Source organism: Penicillium canariense (genome assembly GCF_028826845.1).
Source record: "Penicillium canariense strain IBT 26290 chromosome Unknown utg000001l_segment0_segment0, whole genome shotgun sequence".
Taxonomy (NCBI): Eukaryota; Fungi; Ascomycota; class Eurotiomycetes; order Eurotiales; family Aspergillaceae; genus Penicillium; species Penicillium canariense.
This window is the reverse complement of record NW_026622728.1, coordinates 6453703-6468059: the sequence shown is the minus strand read 5'-3', so window position 1 is coordinate 6468059 and position 14357 is coordinate 6453703. Positions and strand designations below refer to the sequence as shown.

The 14357-nt window shown below is 51.9% G+C and overlaps 5 protein-coding genes across 5 annotated transcripts; 3 read left to right on the top strand and 2 right to left on the bottom strand.

The window, feature by feature from the left end:
• Positions 1-192: 192 nt before the first annotated feature.
• On the bottom strand, positions 193-1407 carry N7482_002217 (uncharacterized protein; the record flags this gene model as incomplete). Its single annotated transcript, XM_056684342.1, has 1 exon — positions 193-1407. One exon carries the CDS (start codon positions 1405-1407, stop codon positions 193-195), a length of 1215 nt encoding a protein of 404 aa, XP_056547948.1.
• A 1922-nt stretch (positions 1408-3329) lies between these two features.
• On the top strand, positions 3330-7858 carry N7482_002216 (serine/threonine-protein kinase; the record flags this gene model as incomplete). The annotated part of the gene is made up of 9 exons (XM_056684341.1): positions 3330-3518; positions 3593-3727; positions 3783-3812; positions 3867-3931; positions 3995-4427; positions 4479-6209; positions 6270-6474; positions 6534-6984; positions 7039-7858. The coding sequence occupies 9 exons, from the start codon at positions 3330-3332 to the stop codon at positions 7856-7858; spliced, it is 4059 nt and encodes a 1352-aa protein (XP_056547947.1).
• Positions 7859-8734: 876 nt separating this feature from the next.
• Positions 8735-10794, top strand: N7482_002215 (ABC1 kinase family protein; the record flags this gene model as incomplete). The annotated part of the gene is made up of 4 exons (XM_056684340.1): positions 8735-9183; positions 9247-9854; positions 9908-10480; positions 10544-10794. The coding sequence occupies 4 exons, from the start codon at positions 8735-8737 to the stop codon at positions 10792-10794; spliced, it is 1881 nt and encodes a 626-aa protein (XP_056547946.1).
• An 815-nt stretch (positions 10795-11609) lies between these two features.
• On the bottom strand, positions 11610-12265 carry N7482_002214 (iron-sulfur cluster assembly scaffold protein; the record flags this gene model as incomplete). Its single annotated transcript, XM_056684339.1, has 2 exons — positions 11610-11767; positions 11827-12265. 2 exons carry the CDS (start codon positions 12263-12265, stop codon positions 11610-11612), a joined length of 597 nt encoding a protein of 198 aa, XP_056547945.1.
• Positions 12266-13720: 1455 nt separating this feature from the next.
• Positions 13721-14119, top strand: N7482_002213 (uncharacterized protein; the record flags this gene model as incomplete). The annotated part of the gene is made up of 2 exons (XM_056684338.1): positions 13721-13771; positions 13895-14119. The coding sequence occupies 2 exons, from the start codon at positions 13721-13723 to the stop codon at positions 14117-14119; spliced, it is 276 nt and encodes a 91-aa protein (XP_056547944.1).
• Positions 14120-14357: the final 238 nt, after the last annotated feature.

Here is a 14357-nt window from a genome sequence, read left to right as displayed (position 1 = left end):
AATTAAAATCACCACATAGATCAGTGCAAATCAAACCCATATGACCCGTAAACATCCATTGTTCGCTCAACGCCCATGACCAAACCCTTCGAAGGAAACGCCTAGAAAATGACACAGTTTCCAAAACAAGAGAAAAAAAAGAAGCAGATGCCGTCATTAAAAGTATGTGTTGCGTAAGGTGCGCCGAATAACTCACTCGGTGCCCTCGTTGCCATTGCCTTCAGCACTGGCATTGAGACCACGGCCAATGGTGCGCGAGAGTCCAGCCCCAGCCCACCAGTCATCGGGGATGTCCTCTCGGCGGGCAAGTCGGTCCAGGATGGCCTGCATTTGCTGGAGATCCGAGTCGCCCGAGTCCGAGAAAGAGAAAGAGATTGTAGGAATGGGAGGGTGGCTGCTCATGGTCGAGTGGACACCCGGGGAACGGCGCAGTGAGAGCGGAATACCCGACGAACCCACGATGCGGTGATAGCTGACGGGGGTGTCCTCGTCATCGGAAGAAAAATCACAGGGGTGGAGAGTGTCAGGATACGGATCAAGAGCCAGGTGGACGGCGCGAGAAGGACCCAGAGACGATGCCAACGTCTGCGAATAAGCACCGACGTTGCGAGAGGTCCCATTGCGCGAAGCGGCAGATGTCGGGTTCGATGAAAAAGAGGAGTCAGTAGAAGGGAAGTTCGCGTCCGGAGTAATGGTCGACAGCAAAGTTTCCCATGCATCGGTTTCACGCTCTGCATCGGGACTTAGACTCCGCTGGCGATCCCCAAGACCATCGACGGTGGAATCCCGGGACCATCGGCTCGACGCGTGACCAGTGCGGTAATCTCGCAGTAGGGTCGATGGCATGTCATGAGGGTGGGGCCGGCTTTCGGAGGGGCGCATGAAAGGAAGAGGAAGAGGAGGCAGGCGAATGCTATCCGAGGTCGGGTGCGGAGAAGAAGAGGTCCGGTAGGCAACAGCAGGAGCAAAGCCCGGTGTCAAATGAGGACCTGCGGGAGTACGCGATTGAGAATCAGATCGAGCGACCAAGTCAGAAAGCGCGAGATCGCGAGGGCCTCGGGAGCGCCGGCTGGAGTGCTCCCCCTGGCGGAGCGCATTCGAACGCGTGACACCACGGCCCAAAGCTTCGCGTCGGCTCGCGTCCAGATCCAATCCATCCTCGCTAACACCTAGATTCAGCACGGGCGATCGAACGCCCAACTGGGGCTCTCCCATACCGCGCTGTATCTCCTCGAGCATCTGTGAATGGAAGGACGTTAGGAGCCCGTTCCGGCGCGCGCGGGAGGCATGATGCGACGAGGGGCGCCGAGTCGCAGGGGTACGGCGAATCGAGGATCTCGCAGCGGCAGAATGGTCCTTCTCCAGCACCGACTTGAGCGCATCGGCCTCTGAAGGCTCGCGCCACATCCTGAATTCAAGTTAGTCAACGAGGCGACGAGGTGGCGCATGCGACAGCGTCGAGTGGCCAACGGTAATGACAAGCACGTACGGAATACCCATTTTTGGTTGAAAAAAGAAATGAATGAAAGAACACGAAAAAGAAGAGAAAGATTGGAAGCACGATTTGACACGACCCCGGGATATCGACGTAGTGGGGATGGGGAGGAATGGAGACCGATCGGAAGGGGAGATTGGGTTTTTCTGGCAAAGACAAACGGGGGGACGGGCGCGGAATGCCTGAGGCCGGATGACCTGGCCAGCCGTGGCTGGGAGACAGTCACGTGAGATATTTATTCATATCGGCAATATCTCCGGTTGCCGAGGAGCTTGACTGAATCTACGCGCCCTGACTGACTTTGACTATACACGATAAGAGACCTGGCTCCCAGCGCCTCGATGGTGATGATCGTTCTAGAGACTCATACCTGATACAGTCTGGAGTGAATGATTAAGATATTTGTGACAGGGCCAGTTTACGTCTCGCCCAGTAAGCCACTAACATAGGAACAATCATTTTACCAGGACGACAGGACGAGCCTCAGATTGTGCCAAATTGTGCCAACTTGGCTATCCAGAAATGCCATGTACACTGTTAACTCATAGGACCCGGTATCACACCACCCCATTTGGGATCTGATCGAACTAGCGAGACTGCACTACAACCCGCGACCAGACGGCCCAGGAACCCCCTCCTCGTCCCCCTCCTCCTCCAGACCGAGCCCTAGTTCGATCCTCGATACAATCAAAATGGAATCGGACCATTCGTGTGACGGCTTTGGGCGTGCTAGCCTCAGAATCACCACCTATGTGCGAGGTGAAACCGAATCAGCAACAGACGGTGCGACTCTGGATACCCCCTTATTTATACGAAAATGCAAAGGACTTGGCTATGGTCCATAATTCGATCCAGATGTTGTCATCTTTGTGAAATTGCCTTGTGGATTCAATGTCTGGATGTACCCTGGTTCTGCCTTCGATCCCAGAGATGCGGCAAGTGGAGTTTCCAGTGAGATGACTGCTGGGAGTGAGTGGGCCAGCGAAGTGGCTTGAAAACATCTTGTCGTTAGAGTGACCTATCCATACTTGGTTCCTGAGGTGCACTACACCGTGTATCTCTAGCTGCATTCTGGTATGACGCGTAACGCGAATGCTCTTTGTGATTCGAGCTTCGGCTATCGTTTCCCTCCCCCACCGTACACAGTAGTGCTTTGTCATGTAAACAAAACTCCGTGGGGGTGCCATTACCTACTTGGAACAAAATCAAATAGCTCGTCGCAAGTTTTGTTATAAACAATAATTGATAATTGATTCACCAAGTCCGTAGCCAGAAATCTAGGATCGAAGACTATCGTGGGTGGCTCTATAGGGCTGATCGGCGGGCGTCCAGCACAGCCGCTGCATGATGCAGCGGCCTGTGGAGAAGAGAAAGTTCAAAACAACCACGCTTTGCACCCCAACTTCCCCCGCGCCCTTCCCCAGTCTCCTCCGAATCGCTCAAACCCAGGGCCGTTTCGGAATTCCAGAGTCCCAGCACTCCTTGAATGCGCATCGCCTGTTCGCCAACAACCGCTCGTCGGAGCGTGGCAGCTGAAGTCCCTCCTGTAATGCTGGCTTGGTGAGACATGAACACCCCCCCTCCCAACAAACACTTGCATACGAACGGAACCTCTCTCGCCAGGCGATCTGGGCATTTGCGATCTGATTGATTCGGATTCATTAACAATCTGGACTTCTTAGAACCTGCGGACATGAACGTTGAGACCGTTGGCCCTCGGCTCCTGCCTCCTTCCCTAGCTTTGCTCCACCCCCGTTTACCTGAGACCGGATTCTGAGACCGGCACTCAGATCGATCATATCGTGGACCCTCAGCTGGTCCTCGCCTTGCTGCCATGATGGTTTCTCGCTCCAGCGAAGCCAGTGAGGGGCAGCGCCCCCTCACCCCCTCCAGAACGCCCGGCACGCCGATTAAACCGCGATTGGTTCGAGTCGGTACCAGCCCAACAAAACGAGACGAGAAACCGAAAGAGGACAAGGTCCTTAAGTCATCGGCTAAGGATGTCGCAGAGCTCAAGGACTATGTATGGCCAGAGGACCTCTCTCAAGCGTGCCCGCACATTGGAGCAAATGCTAACAAAGGGATTCTCTCCGGTAGCAATTGGGCGATTGCCTGGGGAAAGGTGCCTTCGGGTCTGTCTATCGTGCATTGAACTGGAATACTGGGGAGACGGTTGCGGTGAAGCAAATCAAGCTGGTGGACCTCCCAAAGACCGAATTGCGTGTCATTATGGTATCATGGCCACCAATCTGTCCCAATGCTCTGTTGTTAATACGAGGTGCTTTAGCTGGAAATCGACCTCCTGAAAAACCTGGATGTAAGACACTCTCCCCGCGGCGTTGCGACAAACTCCCGCTGACCCAGATAACAGCACCCGAATATTGTCAAGTACCACGGATTTGTGAAATCTGCTGAAACTTTGAACATCATTCTGGAGTATGTGTCTCTATGGTGATAAACAGTGCATGTGGTACGTTGAAGCTAATTGTGGATATGCAGATACTGTGAGAATGGCTCGTTGCACTCTATCGCAAAGAATTTTGGTCGTTTCCCCGAGAATCTGGTCGGTCTGTATATGTCCCAGGTTCTGCATGGACTCTTGTATCTACACGAGCAGGGTGTTATTCATCGAGATATTAAAGGTGCCAATATCTTGACTACCAAGGAGGGACTGGTCAAATTGGCTGATTTCGGCGTGGCAAGCCGCACCACGGGGTTGAGCGAGTCGAGCGTGGTCGGTACTCCATACTGGATGGCCCCAGAGGTCATTGAACTCTCGGGGGCAACAACTGCCTCAGATATCTGGAGCTTGGGATGCACAGTCATTGAGCTGCTCGAGGGCAAGCCTCCTTATCACAACCTACAACCCATGCCCGCTCTGTTTCGCATTGTCAATGACGATCATCCCCCTCTCCCACAGGGTGCTTCGCCGGTCTGTGGTTGCTTTCGCTATCCGTTGTTCACTGAACTAACAGTATTCTAGGCTGTCAAAGACTTCTTGATGCAATGCTTTCAGAAAGACCCTAACCTTCGAGTCTCGGCAAGGAAGCTTCTCAAACACCCTTGGATCGTCAATGCCCGCCGCACTGACTCGGTCATCCCCAAGAAATCAACCGAATACGAAGAAGCTGTCAAGAGTGTGCAAGAGTGGAACGAGGCCTTGCGGTCCCCTGGCTCAGGTACCTCGAGGAAGCCCAACAAATTTGATCCCAATGCTGGTCCTTTGCCTGCTGCTCGCAGCAGCTCTCTTGTCGATACGTTACCTTCTCCGACATCCATAAAATCTACCGATAGGTTCCGATCCCCAGACTCAAATGAAGATGATAACTGGGACGACGATTTTGTTACTGCGATATCCCCAAGTGCACTGCAGCTGCCTCACCTTAGGCCTCATGATAACTTCGGCGGCAAGCTTTCATCAGAAAAGCTGAAAGCGTTTGCGTCCCTTGACGGAACTATGCTGCGACAAGATGACAGCTTTGATGAATTCGAGGAAAGCTCGCGGGGTTTTATTCAAGCGGAAAATGATCCCCTACAGACAATTCGACCATTCTCGGCCAAAACACCAGCGGCTGAACCTTCCCAATCTCGAAGTCCTACAAGGCGTCAGCCGAGCAAGGCACCAACTTCTGCACTGCAGAACGTTCCCATTTTGACACAGAATCCCGTCCCTCCTATCAGACGCCCTCGTCCAGCCGCTCTTTACAAGGAGAATTCTGTGGAAGATTACACCGACCTCATAATGGCCAACGAAGATGTCCTTGATCGGAAGCTTGGCGTCTTTCAGGTACCTAGATCCTCGGACGAATATCCATGTCTGTCAATTGCTCACCAATCTCAGGAACTGGACGACGACCCTGCCTCTCCTACCCACGACAAAGACTGGCATTTCGAGGATGAACTGGGTGGCCATCACCCACAGTTGCGGAAACAGCTCTCCGTGAAGCGCGATCGTTCCACTATAGAGATCCAGAAATTCGCCGAAAATGAGAATGATGAAGATTTCTCGGATATCCTTGGGGCTGACCAGGCCGCTCTGGACAAGCCAGAGAGTGACGATGGCTCCGATCAAAGCACCCTCATGCTGAACTCCAAGCTATCCAACAACTCTTGGCTAGGAGATCAGGACGATGACGATGACCCTTTTGCGCAATTAGAGGAGGGCTTTGATGAAATGGATCTGGAAGCCAACATTGCTCGAGACAAGTATGCCCGTCTTCGAAACCAAGTCGAGGGGCTGGTCGGCTCTCTCAAGACTTCTCAGGATGAGGAGGTTCTGGCAGAAATCTCTGAACAGCTTCTTGCAATTTTCTGTGACCTTCCGGAGACAAAGAATATCATCATCAGCGCCCACGGCATGCTGCCTATTCTGGAGATTCTAGACACATCGCGCCGTCGTGACATTGTTTTCTGTCTGCTTAGGGTTGTGAACGCCATCATCTATAATGATTATGAGATTCAGGAAAATCTTTGCTTCGTCGGTGGAATTCCAATCATCAACGAATTCGCATCGAAGAAATATCCTCGCGAGATTCGTCTGGAAGCTGCGGCTTTTGTACAGCAGATGTATCAGACTTCCACCCTCACACTTCAGATGTTTGTCAGCGCTGGCGGGCTCAATGTCTTGGTCCAGTTCCTTGAGGACGATTATGAAGATGAGCGTGACCTAGTATTGATCGGGGTAAATGGTATTTGGAGTGTGTTTGAACTACAGGTGAGTTTACCATAATCGCTGCTGTCCTTTGTAGTTCCACACTGACGAGCTCTTTTCTAGGGGTCAACACCAAAGAACGATTTTTGTAGGATTCTATCCCGCAACTCAGTGCTAGATCCTCTTTCTCTTGTCTTAAGTCGAGTCTTGGATGAGGAAGGAGAGCTGGCCGAAATTATCGAGGGTCGCATTTCCAACATCTTCTTCATCTTCTCGCAGGCCGAGAATCATGTGAAGGAGATGGTGGCAGAGCGCACTGTTTTGCATCGTAAGAGACGGACTCTTCCACCTCGTTTTTGACCAAGCTGTGCTAACGATTGAGTCTAGGGGTCCTCAAAGAACTTAGACGAATGTCACCCTTCCACCAAGTCACGATGTTGAAGTTCATCAAGAACCTGTCCATGTTATCGACCACTCTGGACGCGCTTCAGAATTCCAATGCCATCGACGTACTCACTGAGCTCCTTCAATCAACCATGAAACGTAGCCACTTCCGCGAAGTTTCGAACCAAATCCTCAACACCATCTACAACATGTGCCGTCTGAATAAAACCCGACAGGAAGACGCCGCGCTCAATGGCATCGTACCTCTGCTGCAGAAGATTGTCAAGACCGAGCGGCCGCTGAAGGAGTTTGCCCTACCCATTCTCTGCGACATGGCACAGTCTGGAAAAGTGGGTCGCCGAGAGTTGTGGCGCAACAAGGGTCTCGCATTTTACATCTCTTTACTTGCGGACCCATACTGGCAGGTCACTGCTTTGGACGCCATCTTCACATGGTAAGTTCTCGAGGGCAAACCATGCATTTCTGATTCGAATTAACAAATATATAGGCTCCAGGAAGAAACTGCTAAGGTTGAGGAACACCTTTTGGAGAACCGCCGGGACAAGATGTCCTTCACCGATGCTATTGTGCGGTGCTTGACCCTTTCAAAGGCGAATGCTTTTGAGAACCTCCTCGAGCCCCTACAAAAGCTTCTTCGACTAAGCCCGCCAGTGGCGTCAACTCTCGCCCGGACCGACCTTTTCACCAGACTAGGACAAAAGCTTCATCACAACAAAGCTGCTGTTCGACTGAACCTTTTGCGCATCATCTCCAGCATCTGCGATTCTAGTGAACAACAAGGTGGCCTGCTTGCTTCATACGGTCTGCTGGATGCGATCCGGGAACTCGAGAATGACCCTGCCATCCTGGTTCGGGACATGGCTGGAAAGCTGATCCAATCCAGCGAACGAGGCAACAATTCCCTCGGCCTAGTGCGCAGACCTACCAGCCGCCGGAAAAGCACATCAACTGCCAGCCCAAACCCATTCTCTAGCTCCACTCCTTCAACCCCTTCCACCAACCGCACTAGCCAGTCGAGAGGACTCCTCGAGGGTCGTGAAACACCTCGTCACCCACGGAACGCCCTTAGTGGCTCCTCCTTGGCTCTCCGACCTGGTAGCCGTGACGGCAACACCTCTTCTCTGGGTTCAGCCCTTAATGGCGGTGCTGCGGCAGCCCGCCCTCGAATTCCTCGGGGCTTGTCCAACAGGCTCTCACATGTGGAGCTGCTCCAGGATGACGACAAATCCCCCAGCTCCCTCAGCCGCCGCCCTTCGATCCTTCCTCGTCGCCACCGCCCTACTACTGCTGATTCTGAGTGGACATGACATGGCCTTATGTTGTGGAAATGATCATGCAAGTTTCTTAAGTTCATCCTTTCTTTGGTCTCCGTTCTGTGTTCTGTGTACAAGATGGCGGCGTCATGAAAATACAGACGGGAAACGCGTTAAAGGTTAATTTCTTTTGTCTAAACGATTCTTTTCTGCTGCCTATGATGAGCACTGGCTGCTGCACATAGAGCCTACATAAACTTATGAACGACACATAATTATTGTTGTTTAAGAACCGGTCCTCAGACCCGGCCCTGGAATATTTGCATCTGTAGACGTAGGGTTCGTTGTGGAGACTTCTATTTAACCCCATCACACCCCGGATGGTTGAGTTGTATCGGCCTACATCGTTGATCTTCCAATAGTCAAGGTGGCCCAGAAACCACTTTAGGATGGTAGAAAGAACTTTTCCACATAGCGTCCCTTCCTCTTCACCAGGATTCTTTTGTTTCTGTGCGGGTGATATGTTCAAGACGGACCTGGACCTCATGCCAGGGCACGGCAAGGAAATAGGGAGGTACAGCACCCAGCCCACGGCAGACCTCGGCTTCGTTCAATATCGGATTCCTTTAGATCTCTGCCCTTCACTCCTCACACCTAATTACATTAAACAGCCAGCAAACTGTTCTGATATCAATATGTATAGTCTGATGCCAATGACGTCGGTCGATGTAGGTCTCAGAATCACGTGCGTACCCCGTACGGCCCGAGATCGGGCGAGACTGCAGCCGATTGGTGGCGAGGGCCGTCCAAAAAAACCTCCCAGGTCAACAAACGATTCCAGAATCCCCGACGATGGAGTGAACCAGGCGCGCCTGCACCTAATCTCCGATCTTGCGCTCTTTCTCGCTGTCAGGATCGCACCCTGTCGGAATGAGCGCTGCTGCGCTTCGCGGGCCGCTGCGCGCCTGCACCAATCCCGTCACGGTTATCGGACAACCATTCAAGGCCTCGATCGCCTGCGGCGCATCGTTCCATACAAACACGATTCCACTATTGCGTGCATTTCTCCCATTGCGCAGGAACACGGCCCAATCATGGAGTCACCACCAGAGGTATGAGCCGAACTCGGGTTTGTCTTCTTGGAAACGGTCTTTCTCGACGAGAAGTTCGCCTCTCTTTTCCGCGGACGCTACACGCTCGAAGAGTAATGGGCCAGAGGCCAAGTCTATTCCGACTTCGCGGAAGTATGTCAAATACTTGATTATCCTGGGTGTGCTCGGTATTGGGGCGTTGGCGCTCTCCGACAATGTCAAGCATGTGTACGGTGCAGCGAGGAGAAGTGGCCGCGTGGTCGGCACTCTCGCTGTCTGTATCAACGAGTAAGTGGATTCGAGACATGTGCATTATATCCTCTGCCTTCCGGCTAATACCATTGTCTATAGCTACCGTGTTACCCTCAACCAAGCCGCTGCCGCACCCGCCGAAGACCATGGCGCCCTAATTCGCGCCTGCCACAAGCGCTGTGCCGAGCGCACTTTACGCGTGCTGGAGAAGAACGGATCAATCTTCATCAAGCTTGGCCAACATCTCAGCAGCATGGGTTATCTGCTCCCCATTGAATGGACCTCGACCTTCATTCCGCTCCAGGACAAATGCCCCGTGTCATCGATTGAGTCAATTGCTGAGATGTTCGTTACCGACACTGGCCAGACAATCGATGAGCTGTTCAGCTCTTTCGAGCCGGAGCCCACTGGCGCTGCCTCCCTGGCCCAGGTGCACATCGCCACTCTGAAGGAAACGGGGCAGAAGGTCGCGGTCAAGGTGCAGCATCCTGCTCTTGCGGAGTGGGTGCCGCTGGATCTCGCACTCACTCGATTCACCTTCTCGATGCTCAAGCGTTTCTTCCCCGAATATGACCTAGAGTGGCTGTCGAGGGAGATGGATTTGTCTCTACCCGTGGAGCTGGACTTCCGTATGGAGGCTCAGAACGCCACCCTTGCCAGCGACTATTTCAAAAAGCACTCTGACGCACCTCTGGTTATTCCTGAAGGTGACTATCACTGCCCGCAAGAATCCAAGACTCCAATACTAACCAGAATCCAGTGATGTGGTCACAAAAGCGCATTCTTGTCATGGAATTCATCGCCGGCTGCCGCCCCGACGACCTCGAATTCCTGGACGCTAACAACATCGACCGCGATGAAGTCTCTGCGGCCTTCGCGCACATCTTCAACGAAATGATCTTCGGTGATGGGGCCCCGCTGCACTGCGACCCGCATGGTGGCAACATCGCTATTCGCCCAAATCCCAGCCGCCGGCACCCCAACTTTGATATCATCCTTTATGACCACGGACTATATCGTAACATCGATCGCGATCTGCGCCGCAGCTACGCTAAGCTGTGGCTGGCTGTCATTGACGCTGATGTCCCGCGGATGCGCGAGTATGCCTATCAGGTGGCCGGCGTCACGGATGAGCAGTTCCCACTCTTTGCTAGTGCTATCACCGGCCGTGACTACAGCGTACTGACGAAGAAAACTGTTGTCTCTGCGCGGACCGCCGAGGAGAAGGAGGATATTTCTGGTGCCCTGGGTGAGGGCATGTTGCAGCAGTTGGTCGAGTTGTTGGGCCAGGTGCCGCGGATCATTCTGCTGATTCTCAAGACGAATGACCTAAGTACGCTCTGCGTTGCACTTTTGTTCTCTTATCTTCAAACCAAAGTTACTAACAATTTTCCAGCCCGCAGTCTCGACGAGAACCTCCACACCCGCCAGGGCCCCATGCGTGCATTCCTAATTCTAGCACGGTACGCCACCCGCACCGTCTTCGAGGAGCAAATGGAGTCTATCCACGCATCTGGCGGTGTCTTCCTGAACTTCTTCCGGTTCTTGGCCGCCTGGACCTCATTCCTTCGCGTTGAGGTAAAACTCTCTATCTATGAGACTGTGCTGTCGCTGAAGAGCCGTATTGGTCTGCGGACTGGCCTGTAATTTAGCTGGCAGTGCGTTAGTGGTAAGGTTGTTTCTCGGTGTATATATCCCTAGTTTTCCTTGTTGGATTTGGTTCAAAGAGCACGGATTTTCTTGGCCGGTCTATCTGTGCATCAGCGACGGCGTTTACATGTTTCCTTCTACTCCGTTGCTCCCGGATGATTTTGAACAAATCCCCCCCCCCCTTTCCCTTTTCTTGTTATCAGGCCGCGTCTTGTCTGCTGCAGTTCTCGATGGGACCTGAGCAGTCAGTACAGATAGAATTGTGAATAGATCTTCAAAGAATATAGATTACGTCTTTTCCGAGGATCTCCAGCCGAGCGAACGTTACGCACGATTCTTCTACGGAAAGTGGATGAGTCGTTCTGGTTTCATCGTTTCATTAGAAACTATCGCGGCACCACGCTTTTTTAAATAGAGTATCGATCGGGGATCCGAAATACCGAGGCGCCATCACAGAAAAAAAAAGAGAAAAAAGGGTAAAAAGGAAAAAGAGACAAAAGGGGTGAACGACATGAGAGAACTAAAGGAAAAATCTGTACAGCAAACAAATGTGCAAATTTGTTTGGAATCCACCCATCATCCCAAGATAAACCGAGCTCGAGTTGAGCCTGGTTGTCCGATGATCAATGCCAACTGAATCCTATCCTTCCTGCTCCGCATTCCGGAATCTCAAAGACCACTTAGGGGGAATATCCTCGATCAAACGATTGTGCTCAGCGACAATGTTCGTTCTTGGGGCGATCAAAACTCGTAAATGAATGTTGTGTTTCGGGATTCTGGCCCGCTCCGTATCTCTCCGTGGCAGAGATGCCTTACAAGGCGGCCGCAGGGGTCTGATCGATCTCAACCTTCATGTTGGCCATGGAGGCGCCCGTGCCGGACAGGTCGGTTGCTTGACTCTTGGGGTTCTTGGTGTAGTAGTCGGAGATGGCGGACTTGATGGCATCCTCGGCAAGCATAGAGCAGTGCACTAGAACACGACGAAGTTAATAAAAGCAATAACAGATAGTGCGAGGGGTAAGAACATACGCTTGACTGGGGGCAGGCAGAGCTCCTTCGCCACATCGGTGTTCTTAATCTTCCCGGCCTCCTCCAGGGTCATGCCGCGGACAAGTTCGGTCAAGTAAGAAGACGAAGCGATGGCGCTGCCACAGCCGAAAGTCTTGAAGACAACGTCATCGATACGACCAGAGTCCTTGTTCACCCGGATCTGGAGCTTCATGACATCGCCACAGGCGGGGGCGCCGACGAGACCGGTGCCAACGTCCTGGTCGCCCTTCTTCATGGAGCCAACATTCCGTGGGTTGTTGTAGTGGTCCAGGACCTTCTCGTGATAGCCTCTCCGCTGGGCGGGGGTCGGGGCAAGGCGCTGGACAGGCTGGACGGACTGCAGGCCCGAGAGGGGTGCGAAGGCACGGGGCGCCACAACGCTGATGCGGGGGGCGACGGTGACGAGACGTTTGAACATGGTGATTATTTGGAGTATCTGGATGAATCTGTCGTGTGGGATGTGATGAAATAGGTAAAGTGGTGAGGGTGTGGTAGATGGCGAAAATAGATCTGATATGGAGAAGAGGAGTTGATGAATTCATTGCTAAATAATCTGATTCTTACGTAATCCCCTTAGCCCGTTGGGGCAGTTGCGAACTCGGAGCCGCCGGCCATCGGAGCTTACTCATCGCCAATGGGCCAGACACGCGGGTGCATGATAGGAGTCCCTACGCTCACTTTAACTGGGTTCGGAAGTTACCAATGATACTTGACTGCGGTGAAGTCAATGTGTGACGGGCTGCGGTGGCGCGGCCTAGCTGGGGGCCTACTGACGTTTTCCGCGGTGGCTCCGCGGTGGAATCTCGCGAACTTGTTTCCCGAACGTCGATCCCCCAGCCAATTGCATGTCGATGATATCCAACGGTGGGTATTACGTTAATGGCTGTGATAAACATTTCTATGGGCCTATGATTTCATGTTTGTAAACCCTTTGAACTGTGGAGCTCATTCGCACCTCGTGAAAACTATGTATCATGGAAAGACACTGCTCCTCGTTTCCTATCCGCCGCGTATGCTGCTATCCCCGCTCCGAAGAGTTGCTCGGAGATAAAATCGCATTCGGCAAATGCGATCCAGTAACCTCCGAAATGGGTATTCCGGCAATATATCCGGGGCCCGATCAAATGACCGGCTTTCTCAGCGAATGTTTGCTGAGCACTGGTGCGATATTGTAAGAATGTAGAAGCGGATGCCGGTCGCGGGGAGCAATGCCCGCACTTGGAAAAATTGGAAAATGCTGTCCAACACTTCCATAGTAGCTGCCTATATGGCTCTGTACTAGCCTTGGCTAGCCTAATTTCTACACCGGTGAATGCTTCTGGTCATACGTTTCGTGATAAGCTTCTTGTTACTGGGGTTAGACCGAATAGTATAACCCCGCTGGTTCGACATCTCTATTATCGAGCTCGTGCAACAACCGTTTTCCTTTTAGGCCTTACATTTGTTAAAAGTATGGAACTTTGGAATAATTTCAAAATGACGGAATCTTCGAATTGGGTCTCATCTTTATTACTTCTATCAAACAGAGAAACTCTATGGTCATACACTGGAGCTCGACCGAGATGATGACAAACCATATCAGGACAGAAATGCTTGGCACCATTCCAAGGTTCCCACTTCCTCATTGGCATCTAGCTTGGGACTGTAGATCTGAGCTTTGGGGAGCTCCCACGTCGAACTTTCCTGATTGCATGATATCAAAGTTGAATTGGGGCAGTTTGCAACCCTCTTTAGTGCTGCAAAACTTTTCAATTTATGTCGATTCACACGCACACTTATTGACGGGTACGAGTCTCTGAGTCTGCTCCCCTGTCAGTCAAACTTTTCATGCCCATAATTACTTGCTAATTTCCAGTCATGAGCTCAGCATAAGATGTCGCAAAAGAATACTCCGAATCCCAAGACCCTGGGTAGGACCTCAGGGGTAAGTTCGCCTTCATTTCCGCGTGGGCCGAACTCCAACCCACATCGCTGCATGAATGCCAGCTTGCAAAGATCCTATATTCTACCAACTGGATTTTTCTTTACCAGCACTAAGTCTTCATAGTCCCTGAACACACCCATTGCAGCTTTCACCATGGCCGTCCTCCTATGCTCCTACTGCTTCAGTTCCATCCGTACTGCAAGACGCGAAGCACAGGAGTCGCTAGAAGCTCCTAGCTCACAGCAACGACTATCTCAACGGGAGAAAAAGGATTCGTCATGGATCCAGGAAGCCCTGGATGAAAGCCGAGCGGAGAAAGGTGATAAAAGGGGAAGGTTGACTCGATGAAAACGGGCTGTGAAGCCAAATCTTAGATGATTGTATTTCTACGCTGGGATTGAAAAATGTGCTAAGGGATAGTTACTCCCGCTAACCTCGTATCTGACGGTGCATGCATGTCAAGGGAAGAAATAGCTTCATCTTCATCATCAATCAGAATTTTCAGTGTATGAATGATCATACCCAGGAGTTAAAGTGTATAACGGCCTGGTTCAATATTCGAAAAAAGTATCATCATATGAGTAAT